General features: G+C 56.7%; 1 protein-coding gene across 1 annotated transcript in view; it reads left to right on the plus strand.

The window, feature by feature from the left end:
- The first annotated feature begins 357 nt into the window (after window positions 1–357).
- Window positions 358–16,681, plus strand: part of SHANK3 (SH3 and multiple ankyrin repeat domains 3) — a 50,431-nt gene continuing 34,107 nt past the window's right edge. The window contains 12 exon segments of the mRNA XM_058309075.1: window positions 358–538; window positions 1,527–2,007; window positions 2,009–2,224; window positions 2,539–2,742; window positions 3,532–3,603; window positions 5,407–5,515; window positions 5,606–5,757; window positions 5,852–6,019; window positions 6,113–6,229; window positions 7,352–7,429; window positions 8,282–8,348; window positions 15,547–15,820. Of these exon segments, the coding sequence (XP_058165058.1) occupies window positions 1,927–2,007; window positions 2,009–2,224; window positions 2,539–2,742; window positions 3,532–3,603; window positions 5,407–5,515; window positions 5,606–5,757; window positions 5,852–6,019; window positions 6,113–6,229; window positions 7,352–7,429; window positions 8,282–8,348; window positions 15,547–15,820 (1,538 nt within the window). The 5' untranslated portion in view covers window positions 358–538; window positions 1,527–1,926.

Here is a 16,681-nt window from a genome sequence, read left to right on the forward strand (position 1 = left end):
GCGAAAAGCAGAGAGCTGGGGCTGCTGGCAGAGGAGGGTCTGGTGGTTCCACCAGGGTGGCCCTGGGTGGGGCCTAGGGGAGGCTGTGGGAAGGGCCAGTGGTGAGCCAGGGAGGTGGCCTGGGGGTGGGTAGGGAGGTGGGGACATGGGACACCGGGGAGGGGAGCACTGGGCAGGAAGATGGTGGAGACAGAGGGGCAGGGAGGGGCTCACTTCCTCCGCCCCCACCCCAGGCCTGGCTGCAGGAAATCCAATCCTTGTGCTTCCCAAGGTGCTTCCTGCAGATAAGCGGGTGTGGGCCGCCCATCCTGCCACCCCCCCCCCCGCCCCGCCCATCCTGCCTGTGCCCCAGGAGACCCTCTGCTTCCCACCCTGGCCAGGCCAGTGGTCACTGCCTTGGAGGAGCCTGGACAGGGCTGGAGGTCTCCGCATCCTAGGGCCTCTTCCCGGCAGGGAGGGTCCACCAGGTCCAGGAGAAAGCAGAACCGACGCCCCCGACCCTGGGACCCGGACGGCGCTGGAGATTCGGTTCTGCAGGGTCAGTGGAGCCTGAGAAGAGGCGAGTGGGGCTGGCCTGAGGCCGGGGTTCCAGGGGCACAGGGCGGGCTGCTGGTCACTCTGCTCCGGGCACCTGGAATGCTTCTGCGGGTCAGGGGTGGCTCTGAGCAGGCTCAGGCTTTCTGGGCTGACCCCGGGGGTGTCGAGGGGAGGGGTCGGAGGTTTTCTTGGGGGCCAGTTCCTGAACGACCAGGGACTGTCTCGTGAGGATCAAGCACTGGTGTCTGGGGGGCTGGGGTCAAACGGGGGGGCAGTGCTCCCTGGTGGGGGGGTTCTGGGAGGGTCAGCCAGGAGTCCTTTCAAGGGCCCAGCGCGGTGCTTCGGTGGAGCCCGAGCGCGTGAGGCGCTCCGCGGGGCCTGCTCTTTGCTCCGCGGGGCTGAGTTCCGGGAGGCGCCTCGGGGCGGGGCGGCGGTGCCGGAGCGAGTTTCTTCTGCGCTCCCCCCTTCTCCGCCCACTCATCACCCCCTCCCGCGTTACCAGGGCAACGTGTAAAACTAAAATTCACTTCCCCGTCGCAGGTGGAGACTCGTAGCGCCCCCTCCCCTAAGCCCTTCCTCATAGGTCGCGCCCCCATCCTGTCGTCGCTAAGGTGACGGGGAGGGGGCGACAAGCGTTGGATCTTGGAGTAACGGGGGTCTGGGGAAAGGGGGCGGCGGGCCTGGGAGTCCAGAGCAAACTCCCCGAACTCGGCCTGGGGGTGGGGGAGTCGTGCTAAAAGCCGCTTGTCGTGGTCAAAATGGGTTTTATTTGGAGGACCCTAGAGCCGAGGCGGTGGAAAAGCCCCCGCCCTCTACCCAGCCCGGAGTCCCCGCCGCCCGACCTAGGCCCTAGGCAGCGTTAGCCCCCGACACCGTCCCCGGGCCTGGAGTGGGGTGTGGGGTGGGGGGCTGAGGGTCGGTGGAGAGATGGAGAAACTGCTACCCCCGGAAATTGACTCTCCTGTTTTTCTCTCCCCGCCCTGCCCCAGTCTCCGGTCCTCGTGCCCCACGCGGCCCCCGACCCCGTCTCCAGGACCCCCTCCTCGGCAGCACCTCCCCCGGTGGTCCGCGGAGGCTCGCCCGCAACGGAAGGGCGGCACTGTCCTACCTGCTTGGCCACTCTCCCCTAAACACAGGACCAGCACTCCCCCACCCCCCGCACAAGCCCCAGGGCCCCCGCCCCGTGGCGCGGACCCGGCCCTCTGCACGAACCCCCTCAATCACCCCAACACCCCGTGCAACCCCGTCCCCCATCCCGGCCGGCCCTGAGCCCTCCCCGGCCCCCGCCTCCGGCGCAGCCCCCTCGCCACCCCCGCTTCCCCTCCCGGCTCAGGCCCCCTCCCCCCCGCCGCCCCCGCCCCTGGGGAAGACAGGCGCCGAGCTGAGCGGATGCCGCTGAGCCGCTCCGCCGCCGCTGCCTCTGCGGAGCCCCCGGCGCCGCTGCCCCCCGCGCCGGCCCCGGCCCCGGTCCCGGCCCCCCCCCGGCCCCCTCCCGCGCAGCGCGCCCAACGGGGCCCCGGAGGGGGAGAAGGGGGGGCCGGGGCGCCGCGCTGAGTCCCCGCGAGCCCCGCTCCCGGCCTCGGGCGGCCCTGGCCCCGGCCCCGGCCCCGGCCCCGGCGCGGGGATGGACGGCCCCGGGGCCAGCGCCGTGGTCGTGCGCATCGGCATCCCGGACCTGCAGCAGACGGTGAGCTCCGCCGCCCTCCGCCCATCCGGGCCGGTGGCCCCGACCCCCGCCCGCGGCCCGCGGCCACTCACCCCTCCCCCGCCGCCTCCGCCGGGACCCTCCCCACTGCCGGGGCGGGGCCAGGGAAGCCCAGCCCCCGGGGCGTGGCCTAGGCCGCGGGACTCGGAGGCGTGGGGTCCGCGGCGCTGGCTCCCGCACCGGGCGCCCGCGGGGCTGCTTCGGGCCGGGGCTCCCGCGGGGTCCCCGGGCTCGGCGCTCCGCGCGGAGCTCCCGGGGCGGTGCCGGCTGCACGCTCACTGCCCGCTTCGCCGCAGAAGTGCCTGCGTCTGGACCCGGCCGCGCCCGTGTGGGCCGCCAGGCAGCGCGTGCTCTGCGCCCTCAACCACAGCCTGCAGGACGCGCTCAACTACGGGCTGTTCCAGCCCCCCTCCCGGGGCCGGGCCGGCAAGTTCCTGGACGAGGAGCGGCTCCTGCGGGAGTACCCGCCCAGCCTGGACACGCCCCTGCCCTACCTGGAGGTGCGCGGCCGCGGGGCGCGGCGCGGGGGTTCCGCGCGCAGGGGGCTCTGCGGCGCTCCGGGACGTGAGCAGCAAGGTCGCGGCAGTGAGGGATAACGCCCAGAGGGCGTTAGTGTGTGCAGGAAGCGGTGTGCGCCGTGAGCGCGGTGTGCGCCGCGAGCCATGTGAGCCCTGAGCGTGGATCTGTGCAGAGGATCGTGAGTGGGAACGAGGGCCTGAGCCTTGTGCCGTGCGAGGCTGTGGTCATTATTTAGCACACCCGCTCCGCCCCGTCTTCTGGAGGCAGACCCCCCCCTGCCCTCCTGATGGGAGGTGCAGGGGAGCCACACAGTGCCGGGGACTTGCAGTTGGAGGGGGGGATCGAATGGGCGGATGTCCACGTGGTCTCCGTGGTGGCACGAGGAGGTGGAGGTCACTTCTACCTGGGGGAGGCATTGTCCTGGAAGGTGACCTGGATCAGGGCCTTGGAGGAGGGTAGAACTGAGCCTGGAACAGCCAGGCCGGCCTCTTCTGCTCCCCCCATGTCTGAGCCTGGGACCTGCTAGCCGCTGGCTCTGGGTCCACTGTGGCGGAGGCCATGTAGGGCTTTTTGTGGCTGAAGACGGGTTGTGCCAGCGATGGTGAGCAGCATCCAGCATTTGCAGCCCCAGTAAGCTGGACGGAGGTCTTGTGTGAGCCTCAGAGGGCCCTTGAGGGCCGGCTGCCCTGGGAAGGGCGTGGGGCTCTTCAGTCCACTGCTCCACTGGGCCCAGGGGGTGCCTTTTCTCTCCCTTCTTTTTACCTGAGCAGTTTCGATACAAGCGACGGGTTTATGCCCAGAACCTCATTGATGATAAGCAGTTTGCGAAGCTTCACACAAAGGTAAGTAGAGGGCCGTGGGGGAGGGGCTCCAGAGGTCTCCCTGTCCCTTCTGTCTCCAGAACCCCCCCCAGCCAGGTGCCAACCAGCCTCAGCCTGGTCTGTATTCACCCCTCCCCAGGGTGTGTAGCCGTGGTGGCACTGGGCCAGAGTCTGGGTGCATGGCCGGGGGTGGGTGGTCCCACTGTTGTGGTCAGTCAGGTGATGCTGGAACATTGTGGTGAGGGTCGGCTGACCCCCCAGCAGGTGGGCCCAGGGCTGGGGTGTAGGGAGGGGCATTGCTATACGGCAAGGACCTGGGTGAGAGAGGAGTCAGAAAGCACCCAGTGGGGCTGTTGGGTGCATGTAGTAAGTTATCGTTGAGACTCTGCTGGGAGGTGCATTATTGGCCTGTTTCCCAGATGAGGAGCAGTTGCAGAGGTTGTCTTTGCACACAGCTGTGCAGTGAGCGTGACTGGCTCTCGGCTCTAGCCCTACCCTTGGTTCTCTGTGCCTAGCCATGCCCGGGAAGGGTCTTCACAGCTGGGCGTCACCAGGTGGCCCTGACCCTGACTGCTCTTGGGAGGCATCTCACTGGCCCCTCTGTGTGCAGGAGGGGAAACTTGGAGGTGGGTGCCACAGCCCCTCCATGCCCCTCACCACCCCTTCCCCCTGCAGGTTAGCTCCCTTGGGGCCAGTGTGCATTTGCTTGCTGGATACTCCACTGTGACGCTCTGAGGTGCAGGGAGTGCACTCTGCCCCTCATGACAAGCTGCAGGCCTCCATGCCCTGACTTCTCTGCTGCCCCGCGGGCAAGTGTTGGTCTGTAGCATGGCTTGGTGGCTGTCAGCAGCCATGGCTCAGTGGTGGTCAGTGCCCGTGGCTCAGTGCCCATGGCTCAGTGGTCAGTAGCCATGGTGCATGTGGTAGCCAGTGGCTCAGTGGCTGTGGCTCAGTAGTGGTCAGTGCCATGGCTCATGAGGTGGTCAATTCCATGGCTCAGTGGTGGTCAGTGGCTGTTGCTCAGTGGTCAGCAGCCATGGTGCATGTGGTAGCCAGTGGCTCACATGGTGGTCAGTCTCTATCGCTCAGTGGTGCTCAGTGACCATGGTTTATGTGACTCTGGCCGTGGCTCTGGGGCTGGACAGAGACCATCGTAGAAGGCCCTTCTCTCTCTCCCCTGGCCCAGGTGTGGCCCTTTCTCCCTGGTCCCTCCCCACAGTCCCCTCTTCCTGCAAATCTCCTCCCTCTCAGTGACTAACAGGACACCTGGCTCTTGGTCCTTCAGGGAGATCCACGTGCTTGCAGGCTGACTCAAGCCCCTTACTGCAGCCGCCAAGCTCTTGCTCGATGGGCTGCGGCTGGCCCCTGCCCCTCTCCTCTCCTCCTGTGTCAGGCTGAGCTGTCTGCTGCTGGCATCAGACAGGCCCTTCCCTCTGTCTTGGACGCCCTTCTTCCTGGATCTTGGTCCAGGCCCTTCTGTGGGGCCACCCTGTGGCAGCATCCCCGAGGCATTCCCGGGAGGCCTGGGTAGCCAGCCGGCGTCTGTGCTCGTGGCACCCTGGCACCAGCGGGGCCTCAGTGAGGCTTTGTGGAGTGAATTAACGTGTGGCCGGAACGCCGGGCACAGCTGTGTCCCCAGGAGAGCAGGGGAAGGACAGTAGCTAGGAAGAGGTCCCATGATCCTGGAGTGACAGGGTCACGGTGTTGGAGGGAGGTCAGAGTAGTGGGGGCAGGGCAGTGGACACCCGACAGGTGAACGGAGAAAGGCAGGTGCAGGTCTGGGCGATGGGCCACAGGCAGGGCTGACTGGGACGCATGTTCCAGGCAAACCTGAAGAAGTTCATGGAGTATGTCCAGCTGCACAGCACGGACAAGGTGGCCCGTCTCCTGGAGAAGGGGCTGGACCCCAATTTCCACGACCCTGACACGGGAGGTGAGGCGCTGGGCAGGAGGGGTGGCGTGACCTCTTGGCTGCCGACCTTGGTGTCTGGGACCGTGACCGCAGCCTGTGCCCTGAACCCAGAGTGCCCGCTGAGCCTCGCCACCCAGCTGGATGACGCTGCTGACCTGCTGAAGGTGCTGAGGAATGGCGGCGCCCACCTGGACTTCCGCACGCGGGACGGGCTCACCGCCGTGCACTGCGCCACTCGGCAGCGGAACGCGGCTGCGCTGACGGTCAGTGTGGGGCGGGCCCGGCCTGGGGGCTGCAGCCCTGGGAGGGAATGGACGCTTCAGGAACCACATGGGTGCTGAGGATCCTCACCCTCAGACCCTGCTGGACCTGGGGGCGTCTCCTGATTACAAGGACAGCCGCGGCCTGACACCCCTGTACCACAGCGCGCTGGGGGGCGGGGACGCCCTCTGCTGCGAGTTGCTCCTCCATGACCATGCTCAGCTGGGGACCACCGATGAGAACGGCTGGCAGGAGATCCATCAGGTGGGCAGGGGCGGGTGCAGCGGGCTGGCCTCTGTCTGGGGGTGGGGTCCTGGCCGCAACAGCCCCTGCAGCCCCTGCCTCCCCCTGCCTCAGGCCTGCCGCTTCGGGCATGTGCAGCACCTGGAGCATCTGCTTTTCTATGGAGCCGACATGGGGGCTCAGAACGCCTCGGGCAACACGGCCCTGCACATCTGCGCTCTCTACAACCAGGTGCGATGGCGCGAGTGGGCCCACTCCCAGGCTGTTACAGTGTGCTGTGGCTGCACATGTGCGAGTGTGCATTCCCACACATGCGCATGCCTGTAGATGTATGCGTGCACAGCTGTGTCTGAACACTGGGTGTGAGTTGAACACGCTGGGCCCTCGGGTGCAGATGGGGCTCTGCCTGAGCACGCTGTGCCCACTCATCCCTGTGTCACCCACATGTGCCCTGAACGAGCTGGTGTGAGTTCGAGTGTGTATGAGCACTGCTCGCTCCCCCAGGTGTGCACCCCGTGCTTGGCATGTGTGCCCTGAATGAGTGTGAGTCCAAGTACATATGAGATAGTTTGCTCCCCCCAGGTGTGCATGCTGTGCTTGGGACGTGTGCCCTGAATGAGTAGGCGTGAGTCTGAGTGTGTATGAGCACTGCTCACTCCCCCAGGTGTGCACGCCATGCTTGGCACGTGTGCCTTGAATGAGTTGGTGTGAGTCCAAGTATGTATGAAGTAGCTCGCTCTCCCAGGTGTGCATGCCGTGCTTGGCATGTGTGCCCTGAGTGAGTAGGTGTGAGTCCAAGTGTGAGCACAGCTCGCTCTCCCAAGTGTGCACTCTCTGCTTGGCACGTGTGCCCTGAGCAAGTAGGTGTGAGTCCACACTCAGAGCATAGCTTGCTCCCCCAGGTGTGCACGCCGTGCTCGGCATGTGTGCCCTGAGTGAGTAGGTGTGAGTCCACGTGTGAGCACAGCTTGCTCCCCCACGTGTGCACGCTGTGCTCTGCAGTGTGCCCTGAGCTTGCTCTCCCAGGTGTGCCCGCTGTGCTCGGCATGTGTGCCCTGAGTGAGTAGGTGTGAGTCCACATGTGAGCACAGCTTGCTCCCCCAGGTGTGCACGCCGTGCTCGGCATGTGTGCCCTGAGCGAGTAGGTGTGAGTCCACGTGTGAGCACAGCTTGCTCCCCCAGGTGTGCACGCTGTGCTCTGCAGTGTGCCCTGAGCTTGCTTCCCCAGGTGTGCACACTGAGCTCTGCAGTGTGCCCTGAGCAAGTAGGTGTGAGTCCCAGTGTGTGTCGGCACGTGTCTCTGATCTGTCCAGTTCTGACCTGTGCTCTCACCCCTTTTTGCCATCCACCCAGGAGAGCTGCGCCCGTGTCCTCCTTTTTCGTGGCGCCAACAAGGATGTCCGCAATTACAACAGCCAGACAGCCTTCCAGGTACGAGGCTACTATGGGTGTGTCTGACCCTGGACCCCGGTTCTTCACCTGGGGCACAGGCCTGCCCCTAGTGGGGTGGAGGAAGGGCCAGGCAGTCTCCATATGGGAGGACGTGTCGCCGGATGGGCGGTGGCGCCCAGGGGCAAGGCTGGGGGCCTGCACAGGGGCGTGGGGTTTGAGGGGTGGTGGCCCTGCTGTTGGGATGGGGAGGACGGTGAGGCTCTGTCCACGTGTGTGGAGGGTGCCAGTCGGGAGTTCTGGCCAGGGTGGCCGACACAGCTCTGGCCTCTGAGACAAGCCTGTGCGTTGGCCGGCTCGCGGCCTCGGATCTGCCACCCAGCCAGCGGTCTCTGGGGCTCCCTGGCTTCCTGTGCCATGGTGTGCACCGGGCGGCGTCTTCTCCTTTCTCCGCTGGGTTCCCTGGGGTCCACCTATGCTGCTCCCAAGCTCCTCTCCGCGTCCGATTTCCTTGCTCATGGCCTGCTGGATCACGGCCACCCGCCTTCAGTTTTGGGCACCTTAAGTGTACAAGTGGGTTCACACTTGCAGGACTGGGTTGGATCCTGAACATGACTTTTGGTGAGGTCAGGACAATTCCCACCTTTTCCCGGGACTTCCTGATTTTAGCCCTGAAGGTCCTGGGAGAGCTGGGACCCAGGGTCCCCTTCACTCTAGGGGAGTTGGGAGCTCGAGTAGCTCGAGTGGAATGGTCTGGGGTCCAAGCCCCGCAAAGAAGTTAGAGGAGTGGCGAGGGTGGGTTCCGGAATGCCCGCCCCGTGCCCTCACCCTTCCCGCCCCTTCCCCTCCGCTCCCTCCTGCCCCAGCTCCGTCTTGACACCCCCTTTTCCGCAGGTGGCCATCATCGCAGGGAACTTTGAGCTGGCCGAGGTCATCAAGACCCACAAAGACTCCAACGTGGGTGAGTTCGCCTGGCCCGGCCCTGCTGGACGTGCTGTGGGGTTGTCGGGGTGCCCTGCACAGGGTCAGAGCTCAGCTGGAGGCACCCAGGTGTGACCTGGGGAGCAGGGGAAGTCCTCTGGGTGGACAAGGGCTGGGTCAGGGCCAGCAGGGCCAGGGGTGGGTGCACGTGACGATGGCACATCGCGCAGAGCACAGGAGAGGGGACGCCGTGTGGGCCTGGACGTGGGCAGCCGGTGCGGGAAGGGAAGACTGAAAAAACAGACACCTGCCCCTCGGCCTTGGGGCCAGCTGTGGTCCCAGCCTCTCTCCGTGGGGCCCCCTCGGAACCCAGGGCTCTGGGAAAGGTGCCTGCGCTGGGACTCGCTCGCCGGCTCCCTCCTGTTCTGGGAGGGTGTGAATTGCTCTGGCCTCCCCTTCCTGCCAGGAGTGTCTGCTGGGAGTGTACTCCCCATTTTTACTACTTATTTAAAAGTGGCAGTGGTAGCGAAGGGCTGGGGCTTGTGTTAGGGTTAGAATCTTGCTTGGTTCTAATGTGAGGTTAGGGTTTAGGGTTAGGGTCAAGGCTGGGGTTACATGGGGATGGGGTTAAAATTAGGTCAGATTTGTGGTCAGGAACCCTTCCTCTAGGGCAGGGGTTCTTAACCTTTTTTGTTCCATGAGCCCCTTTGCCAGGCAGGTGAAACCATGGACCCCTTACCAAGTCCACACTATACTGTGTATTTTTAAATAACTGTTTCACACCAGCACCAACACATCCCCATGAGAATAATGTTTTTTTGAATTTCATTTCAAGCTCACAGACCCCTGCTCTTGAGTATCCCCTGAGGAGCCTCCCCTTGCTCCCCCCGGGGTCATGCGGAGCATGTTAAAGATGAGTGGGCAGGTATACAGCAGGTACTCAGCAGGGACCTGTCGAGGTAATGGTGTGCAGGCCTAATGCAGGCTCCAGCTGGGTAAGGGCTAGGGCTGGGGGGTGCTGGCCGGAGGGGCCCGTGCCCTGGGGCCTCACTGGGCCATGCCAAGCCCCAGGGGCTGCCCGGGGCCTTCGTGCCTCTCCTAAGTACAGTCGGGGCTTTGGTCATCTGTGTGCCCTTTGCACCTTGACCCCCTGGGCCAGTGGTATTGATTCTGGCTGGTACTCTTGGTCCTGGGGGCTGGGAGGGCAGCTCATCTGTGTTGCAGTCGTGGAGAGTCCTGGGGGTCCGGCCACGGGGCTGTGGCCAGGGAGGTCCCAGCCACCCTGGTGTCTGTGCTGGAGCTCCACCGCCTGGGCTCAATGCCCAGGGGCCCAGGGCTGCGTTCGCTGGGTGGGGCCAGTCACGTGGTCAGTGAGTCTGGTATGGAGATCGGCCCCGTGTCACTGATGCACCTCTGCGTGCCCCGTGCTCACCTATCCGGCCGTCACTCACAGGCCAGGTGAGATGGCCACACCTGCTGTGCTCAGGGTCACATTACCCTGAGTATTTGCCAAAAGCCCTATTTTCTCATTCTCCCTTGACCTCTCGACAGCCCCCAGGAGTCTTGTTATGAACCCCATTTTATAGCTGGGTGTGTGGTGGGGGGAAGTCTGGGTTGCTCTTAGGAACAGCTCCTCTTGCTGCCTGAAAGGCCGCGGGCCCTTGGGATCGACCCTGGCTTTGGAGCCTCCGCTTGTGCTCCTCTTTGGGCCACCCTGGGGTCTGCCTTCTCTCTCACCCTTTGTCTTGCACCCCCACCCTGGTGCATGCATGTCCTCGGACTTGCTACTCCACCGCCTTTTCCATGAGAGCCCAGGGAAGCGCGTTCCCTGAAATGAGGCTCGTTTCTCACAGCTCCCAGGTGAGGCTGATACTGGGAAGGGCAGGTTGTAACAGGAGTCCAGGAAGGGGTGGGCAAAGGATACCCACAGGTCAAATCTGACCCGCCCCTGCTTTGTCTTTTTTAACTGAAGTGAAATTCATAACCAAAACTCGCTGTTTTGAAGAGAATAGTGCAGTGGCATTTAATAACTGAGTGTTGCACAGCTGCCACGTCTCTAATTCTAAACATTTTCACCTAAAAGGAAGCCCCTTGTCCTTCAAAAACTTCTCATTTCTTCCTTCTCCCAGCCCCTGAGGCTCTGTGCCTCTATTGATTTGCTTCTTCTGGCTTTTCATATAAATGGAATCATACAATATGTGACTCTGTGTCTGGCCCTTTTTCACTCAGGATAATGTTTTTGAGGTTGTGCTTGTGTCCAAACCTCATTTGGATTTATGGCTGAACAGTGCCCTCTTGTACACCTGCACCACAGTTTGCTGATCCACTATCGATGGACCCTTCTGTTTTTTCTTCTTTTTAATATTATCCAAACCAGTGTGTATAAAGTGGTATCTCATCGTGGTTTTGACTTGCATTTCTTTAATGACTAATGATACTGAGCATCTTTCCATGTGTTCATTGGTCATTTATATATCTTCCTCGCGGAAATGTCTAAGTCCTTTGCCAATTTTTTTAGCTAGGTTGATTTTTTGTTGTTGACCTGTAGGAGTTCTTTATGTATTCTGGATACTAGATTCTTATAAGATATAGAATTTGTAAATACTTTCTCCCATTCTTTTTCACTTTCTTGATAATGTCCTTTGATGCACAAAAGCTTTACTTTTGATGAAGTCAAGTTCACCTACCTTTTTTGCTTATACTTTTGGTATATATATGACTCCATTGCCAAATCCAAGGTCATAAATATTTACCTGTACGTTTTCTTCTAAGATTTTTATTGGTGTCTTATTTAGGTTGTTGGTTCATTGTGAGAAGCTTTTTGCATATGGTGTGAAATAGGGGTCCAAAGCCACCATTTTGCATGTGGATTTCCAGCTGTCCCAGCACTATTTATTGAAGATAATTATTTCCCTATTGAATGGTCTTGGCACCCTTGTCAATAGTCAGTTGTCCATAGATTTGTGAGTTTAGTTCTGGATCCTCTTTTTGACTCCATTGTTCTATATATCTATCCTTAGGCCAATATCACACTGCTTTCATGATTGTAGCTTTGTAGTAAGTTTTTATTAGTTTATTTAATTAATTTAATTAAATTTTTAAATTTACTCCTCCCTACCCCCAGATGGTTCTCTTGTCTCTCTGCCCATTGTTTGCTCGCCTTCTCCAGGAGGCACCAGGACCTGAACCTGGGACCTCCCACGTGGGAGGCAGGTACCCAGTGGTCTGAGCCACATCTGCTCCCCGTGGGCTATAGTGTCTGCTGGCTTGTGGCATCTGCTCATTTAGGCATCTGCTCATTGTGGCAGGTGTGGCGTCTGCTCATCTTCTTTAGGAGGTACTGCAACCCAAACCTGGGGACCACCTATGTGGTAGGTGGGCACCCAACTAGTTGAGCTACATCTGCTTCCCTGAAGTTTTATTATTATTATTATTTTAGGAGGGACCAGGGATTGAAGCCAGGACCTTGTACATGTGAAATAAGTGCTCAGCCACTGGACGACACCTACTCCCCCTTTATTATTATTTTTTCTTAATTTTTAGGGTGTTTTAAGTTTTGAAGTCAGAAAGTGTGATTTCTACAACTCCGATCTTTTTCAAGATCATTTTGACATTTTGGGCTCCTTGAAATGACATGTGAATTTGGTGATCAGATTTCCCATTTCTGCATAAAAGGCCGTTGGAATTCTGATGATTGCTTTGGGTAGTATTGCCATCTTAACAATTTTAAATCTTCCAAGCTATGAACCTGAGATGAGCTTCCATTTATTTAGGTCTTCTTCAGTTTCTCTCAGCAATGTTTTATAGTTTTCAATGTATAAACCATTCACCTCCTTGGTTAAATGTAATCCTTGGTATTTTATTCTTTTGGATCTCATTGTAAATTGAATTGGTTTCTTAATTCCCTTTTTTGGATTGTTCATTGCTGGTGTTTAGAAGCACAACTGATTTTTGTGTATCCTGCAAATTTGCTGAATTCGTTTATTAACTCTGGTAGTTTTTTGTGTGGATTCTTTGGGATTTTCTATATATAGGATGACGTCTTCTGTGAATAGAAATAGTTGTCATCTCCTTTCCCAATTCGATGTCTTTTATTTCTCTTTCTGGTCTGATTGCTCTGGCTAGAACTTCCAGTACAATGCTTGATAATGGTGATGAAAATGGGTACCCTTGTCTTGTTTCTGATCTTAGGGGTAAGTTGTCAGACTTTTGCCATAGAGTATGATGCTACTTGTGGGTTTTTCATAAATGCCCCTTGTCTTGTTGAGAAAGTTCCCCTCTATTTGTAGTTTTCTGAGCGTTTTTTAAAATGAAAGGGTGTTGGTTTTTTCCAAATGCTTTTTCTCTACTAGTTGACTTGATCATGTGTTTTTTCCCTGTGTTCAGTTAATTTGGTGTGCTACATTGATTGCTTTTGTTGTGTTGACCCACCCTTGCATTCCTGGAATAATCCCAGTTGGTCATGGTGAATAATCCTCTTAATGCACTGTTGAGTTCAGTTTGCTAGTATTTTGTTAAGGATTTTTGCATCCATATTCATAAGTGATATTGACCTGTAGTTTTCTTTCCTGTGCTGTTTTTGTCTGGCTTTGTATTAGGGTAAAATTGACCTCAGAGAATGAGATAGGAAGTATTTCCTCTGCTCAGTTTCAGTTTTTTTTTTTTTTGGAGGAGTTTGAGGATTTTTTTTTTTTTAAGATTTATTTATTTATTACACCCCTCCCCGCACCCTGCTGTTTTTGCTGACTGTATCCACTTGCTGTATGATCTTCTGTATCTATTTCTCTTTTGGTCTTCTCTTCTTATTTTTTCTCCTCTAGGATTCACTGGGATTTGATCCTGGGGACCTCTGATGTGGAGAGTGGTTATTTCGTCACCTCAGTTCCTGGTCTCTGCTGCACTTCACCTTGACTCTCCCCTTTGTCTCTCTTTTGTTTTGTCATCTTGCTGCGTGACTCACTTGCGCAGACACTGGCTCACCACGCAGGCGCTGCCTTGCTGCACAGGCATGCTTTTTCCTCCTCTTTTTAAATTTTCACCAGGAAGCCCTAGGGATCGAATCTGGGTCCTCCCATATGGTAGGCAGAAGCCCTATCACTTGAGCCACATCCGCAGGTATTGATTCTTGTTTAAATGTGTTTGGTAGAATCCACCCATGCAGCCATTCAGTCCTAGACTTGTCTTTGTTGGGAGTGTTTTGATTACTCAGTCTCTTTGCTTTTTATAGGTTTAGTTCATATTTTCTCTTTTAGTTAGTTTAGGTAATTTTTGTTTCCCTCAGAAATAGTCTGTTGCACATGGATTATCTAATCCATTGGCAAATAGTTGCTCATAGTATTCTCTTATAGTCCTTTTTATTTCTGTATGGTTGGTAGTAATGTCCTCACTTTCATTTCTTATTTTATTTTAGTAACTGAATCTTCTTTTTTTAGTCAGTGTAGCTAATAATTTGTCAATTTTCTCAAAGAACTAGCCTTTGGTTTCATTGATCCTCTTTATTTAATTTATCTCCCCTCTAATATTTATTATTTCTTTCCTTCTGTTAGATTTGGTTTAGTTGATCTTCTTTTTCTACTTACTTCAGCTGTAAAGTTAGGCTACTGATTTGAGATCTTTCCCTTTTTTTAAAATGTAGGCGGCTATAAATCTGTCTTTGAGCCCTGCTTTCATGGCATCCCATAAGTGTTGATATGCTGTATTTTTTATTTCATTTGTCTCAAACTATTTTCTAACTTCTCTTGTGATTACTTCTTTGACCCATTGGTTGTTTGAGTGGGCCATTTAATTTTCACATATTTGTGCATTTTACAGTTTTCCTCTTGTTATTGATGTCTAGCGTCTTTCCATTGCAATTGGGGAAGATACTTCATATGATTTCAGTCTTTTAAAATTTATGGAGACTGGTTTTGTGGCCTACCATCTGATCTATCCTGGAGAATGTCTCATGTGCCCTTGAGAAAAATGTATATTCTGCTGTTGTTGGGTGGAGTATTTTGTGTGTATTTGTTAGTTGATTTATAGTGTTGTTCAAGTCCTCTATTTCCTTAGTGATTGTCTATCTAAATGTTCTCTCCATTAATTAAGGTAGACTGTTGAAGTCTCCAATTATGTGGAAATGTGTATTTCTTCCTTCAATTCTGTCAATGTTTGCGTTGTATATTTTGGGCTCTGTTGTTGATGCATACATTTAAAAATTTTTAAGTCTTCCTATTGAATTGATCCTTTTGTCAATGTATAATATCCCTCTTTATCTCTTATAACAGTTTTTTACTTGAAGTCCATTTTGTGTTATTCGTGTAGCTACCATAGTTCTCTTTTGATAATTATTTGCATGAAATATCTTTGCCCATCTTCTCACTTTCAGTCTATTTGTAGACTTGATCTAATGTGAGTATATTGTGGACAGCATATAGTGGATCATTTTTTCTTTTAAGGAGGTACTGGCGATTGAACCCAGGTCTTTGTATGTGGGAAGCAGGTGCTCAACCACTGGGCTACATCCGTTCCCCAATGAGAGTTGGCTTTTTCATTTGTTTTTGTTTTTTGTTTATAGGAGGTACTGGGGCTCGAACCTGGGACCTTGTGCATGGGAAGCAGACACTTGACCCTTGAGCTACATCTGCTCCCAGATCATGTTTTTTTAATTACCACCTGCTTATTAAATAAAGTTTTATTCAAACTTAGCCATGCCCATTTTCTGATGTACTATCTGTGCCTGCTTTCATTCTACAGTGGTAGAGTTAAGTTTTTGTGACAGGGACTGAACAGCTGCAAAGCCTGAATAGCTGCAGTTTGATCCTTTGCAGCAAAAGTTTGCCAACCCTTGGTCTAAAATGTGTTTTACAATTTTCCCGGCTGCAGTTAACAGCAGATGGTCCTATACTTTGGAGGCCTGGTGAGAATTGTCACATGTAGCCTGGTCTGTTTCTCCTGAAGCCTGTGAAATGGGCAGATCCAAGAGCAGGTCTGAGTATCTCTAAGTCCTCGTCTGGCTGAGAGGAGGCACAGGCTCCTAACCCTGGAGGTCGAGTTAGAGGCAGGGAGTGGGAGGGGAGAGTGGGAGGTACCGCCTCAGGAGCAGTTGTAGGGTGGCTGATAGTCTCACTTTGCCCAGGATGAGGGAGTCCCTGGGACACAGGACTTCCACTTCTAAAACCAAGACAGTCCCAAGCAAACCAAGATAAGTGGATCACCCTCCCTGGCTGCTTGGAGTCTCACCTGTGTCCCCCCCACCCCAGTACCCTTCAGGGAAACCCCCAGCTATGCGAAGCGCCGGCGGCTGGCTGGCCCCAGTGGCCTGGCGTCTCCACGGCCCCTGCAGCGCTCGGCCAGCGACATCAACCTGAAAGGTGAGGTGCAGCTGGCGGCTTCTCCTGGACCCTCGCTGCGAAGCCTTCCCCACCAGCTGCTGCTGCAGCGGCTGCAGGAGGAGAAGGACCGGGACTGGCATGGAGAGCAGGAGAACGATGCCAGCGGCCACGTGGCAGCCAAGGGCAGCCAGAGCAAGATCAGGTAGGCGGGGCTGGGGGAGGTCCTGGAGGGGTGGGGGCATGTGGCATGCCGGGTCCCGAACTAGGAGTGGTGAGGATGGGGGAGGCAGGAGAGGCCTCGTGGTGCTGGGCCACTATTCAGCAATGGGCTGGGGTTTGGGGTCCGGGAAATCCCCCCCTCCCCAAGCTTGGCCCCTAAAGGTGGGGAAGGGAAGGTGAGGGCCAAAGGGCTAGACCTGGGGCTTCCTTGGAGGACAGTGGACACCTGAGGGAGGGTGTTGGTTGGAGAGGACATGGCAAGCCCCGTGGTCAGGAAGGCCAGGGAGGAGGGCAGTGGTGGCACGGGGCCAGGTAGGGGCTGAGGGTGGCCGCACGTGTCTCGTCTAGCCCAGGCAGCGCCCGAGGCTCTGCTCTGTGGAAGCCCTGTTCCTGGCATTCAGGTGGAGTGTGCGGCTTGCGCAGTCACAGAGCCAGTGAGCAGACCTGTCCAAGGGCACGGCAGGCGCGTCATGAGAGCCGTGCCGTCCTGCCCTCGCCCCCATGGGATGTCTTCTCTGTGCGAGACGGGGGCCCAGGTCCTGTGTGACGCCCACGGTGTCTGTCCTGCCCCAAATCTAGTTCTTTGTAGGCCTGTGGGACGCTCTGGGGGTTACACTGCCCAGGGGCCCAAAGGGTGGCTCCCACGTTGGAGCGGTTGGAGCCGAGGCAGGGAAGCGGACCTGCTATTGCTGGGCTCCTGGCTCATCGCTTTGTGAGGAAGGCTGGATACTGTGTCTTCATGCACGTTTACTAGGTGCCTGGTGTGTGCTGGGGGTCCCAGCTGGGTCTCAGAAGGATACTGAGAGCCGAGACCCCAAGGAGCACCTAGGTGGGCAGGGATCCA

The sequence above is a fragment of the Dasypus novemcinctus genome, chromosome 12 (genome assembly GCF_030445035.2).
Source record: "Dasypus novemcinctus isolate mDasNov1 chromosome 12, mDasNov1.1.hap2, whole genome shotgun sequence".
Classification (NCBI taxonomy): domain Eukaryota; kingdom Metazoa; phylum Chordata; class Mammalia; order Cingulata; family Dasypodidae; genus Dasypus; species Dasypus novemcinctus.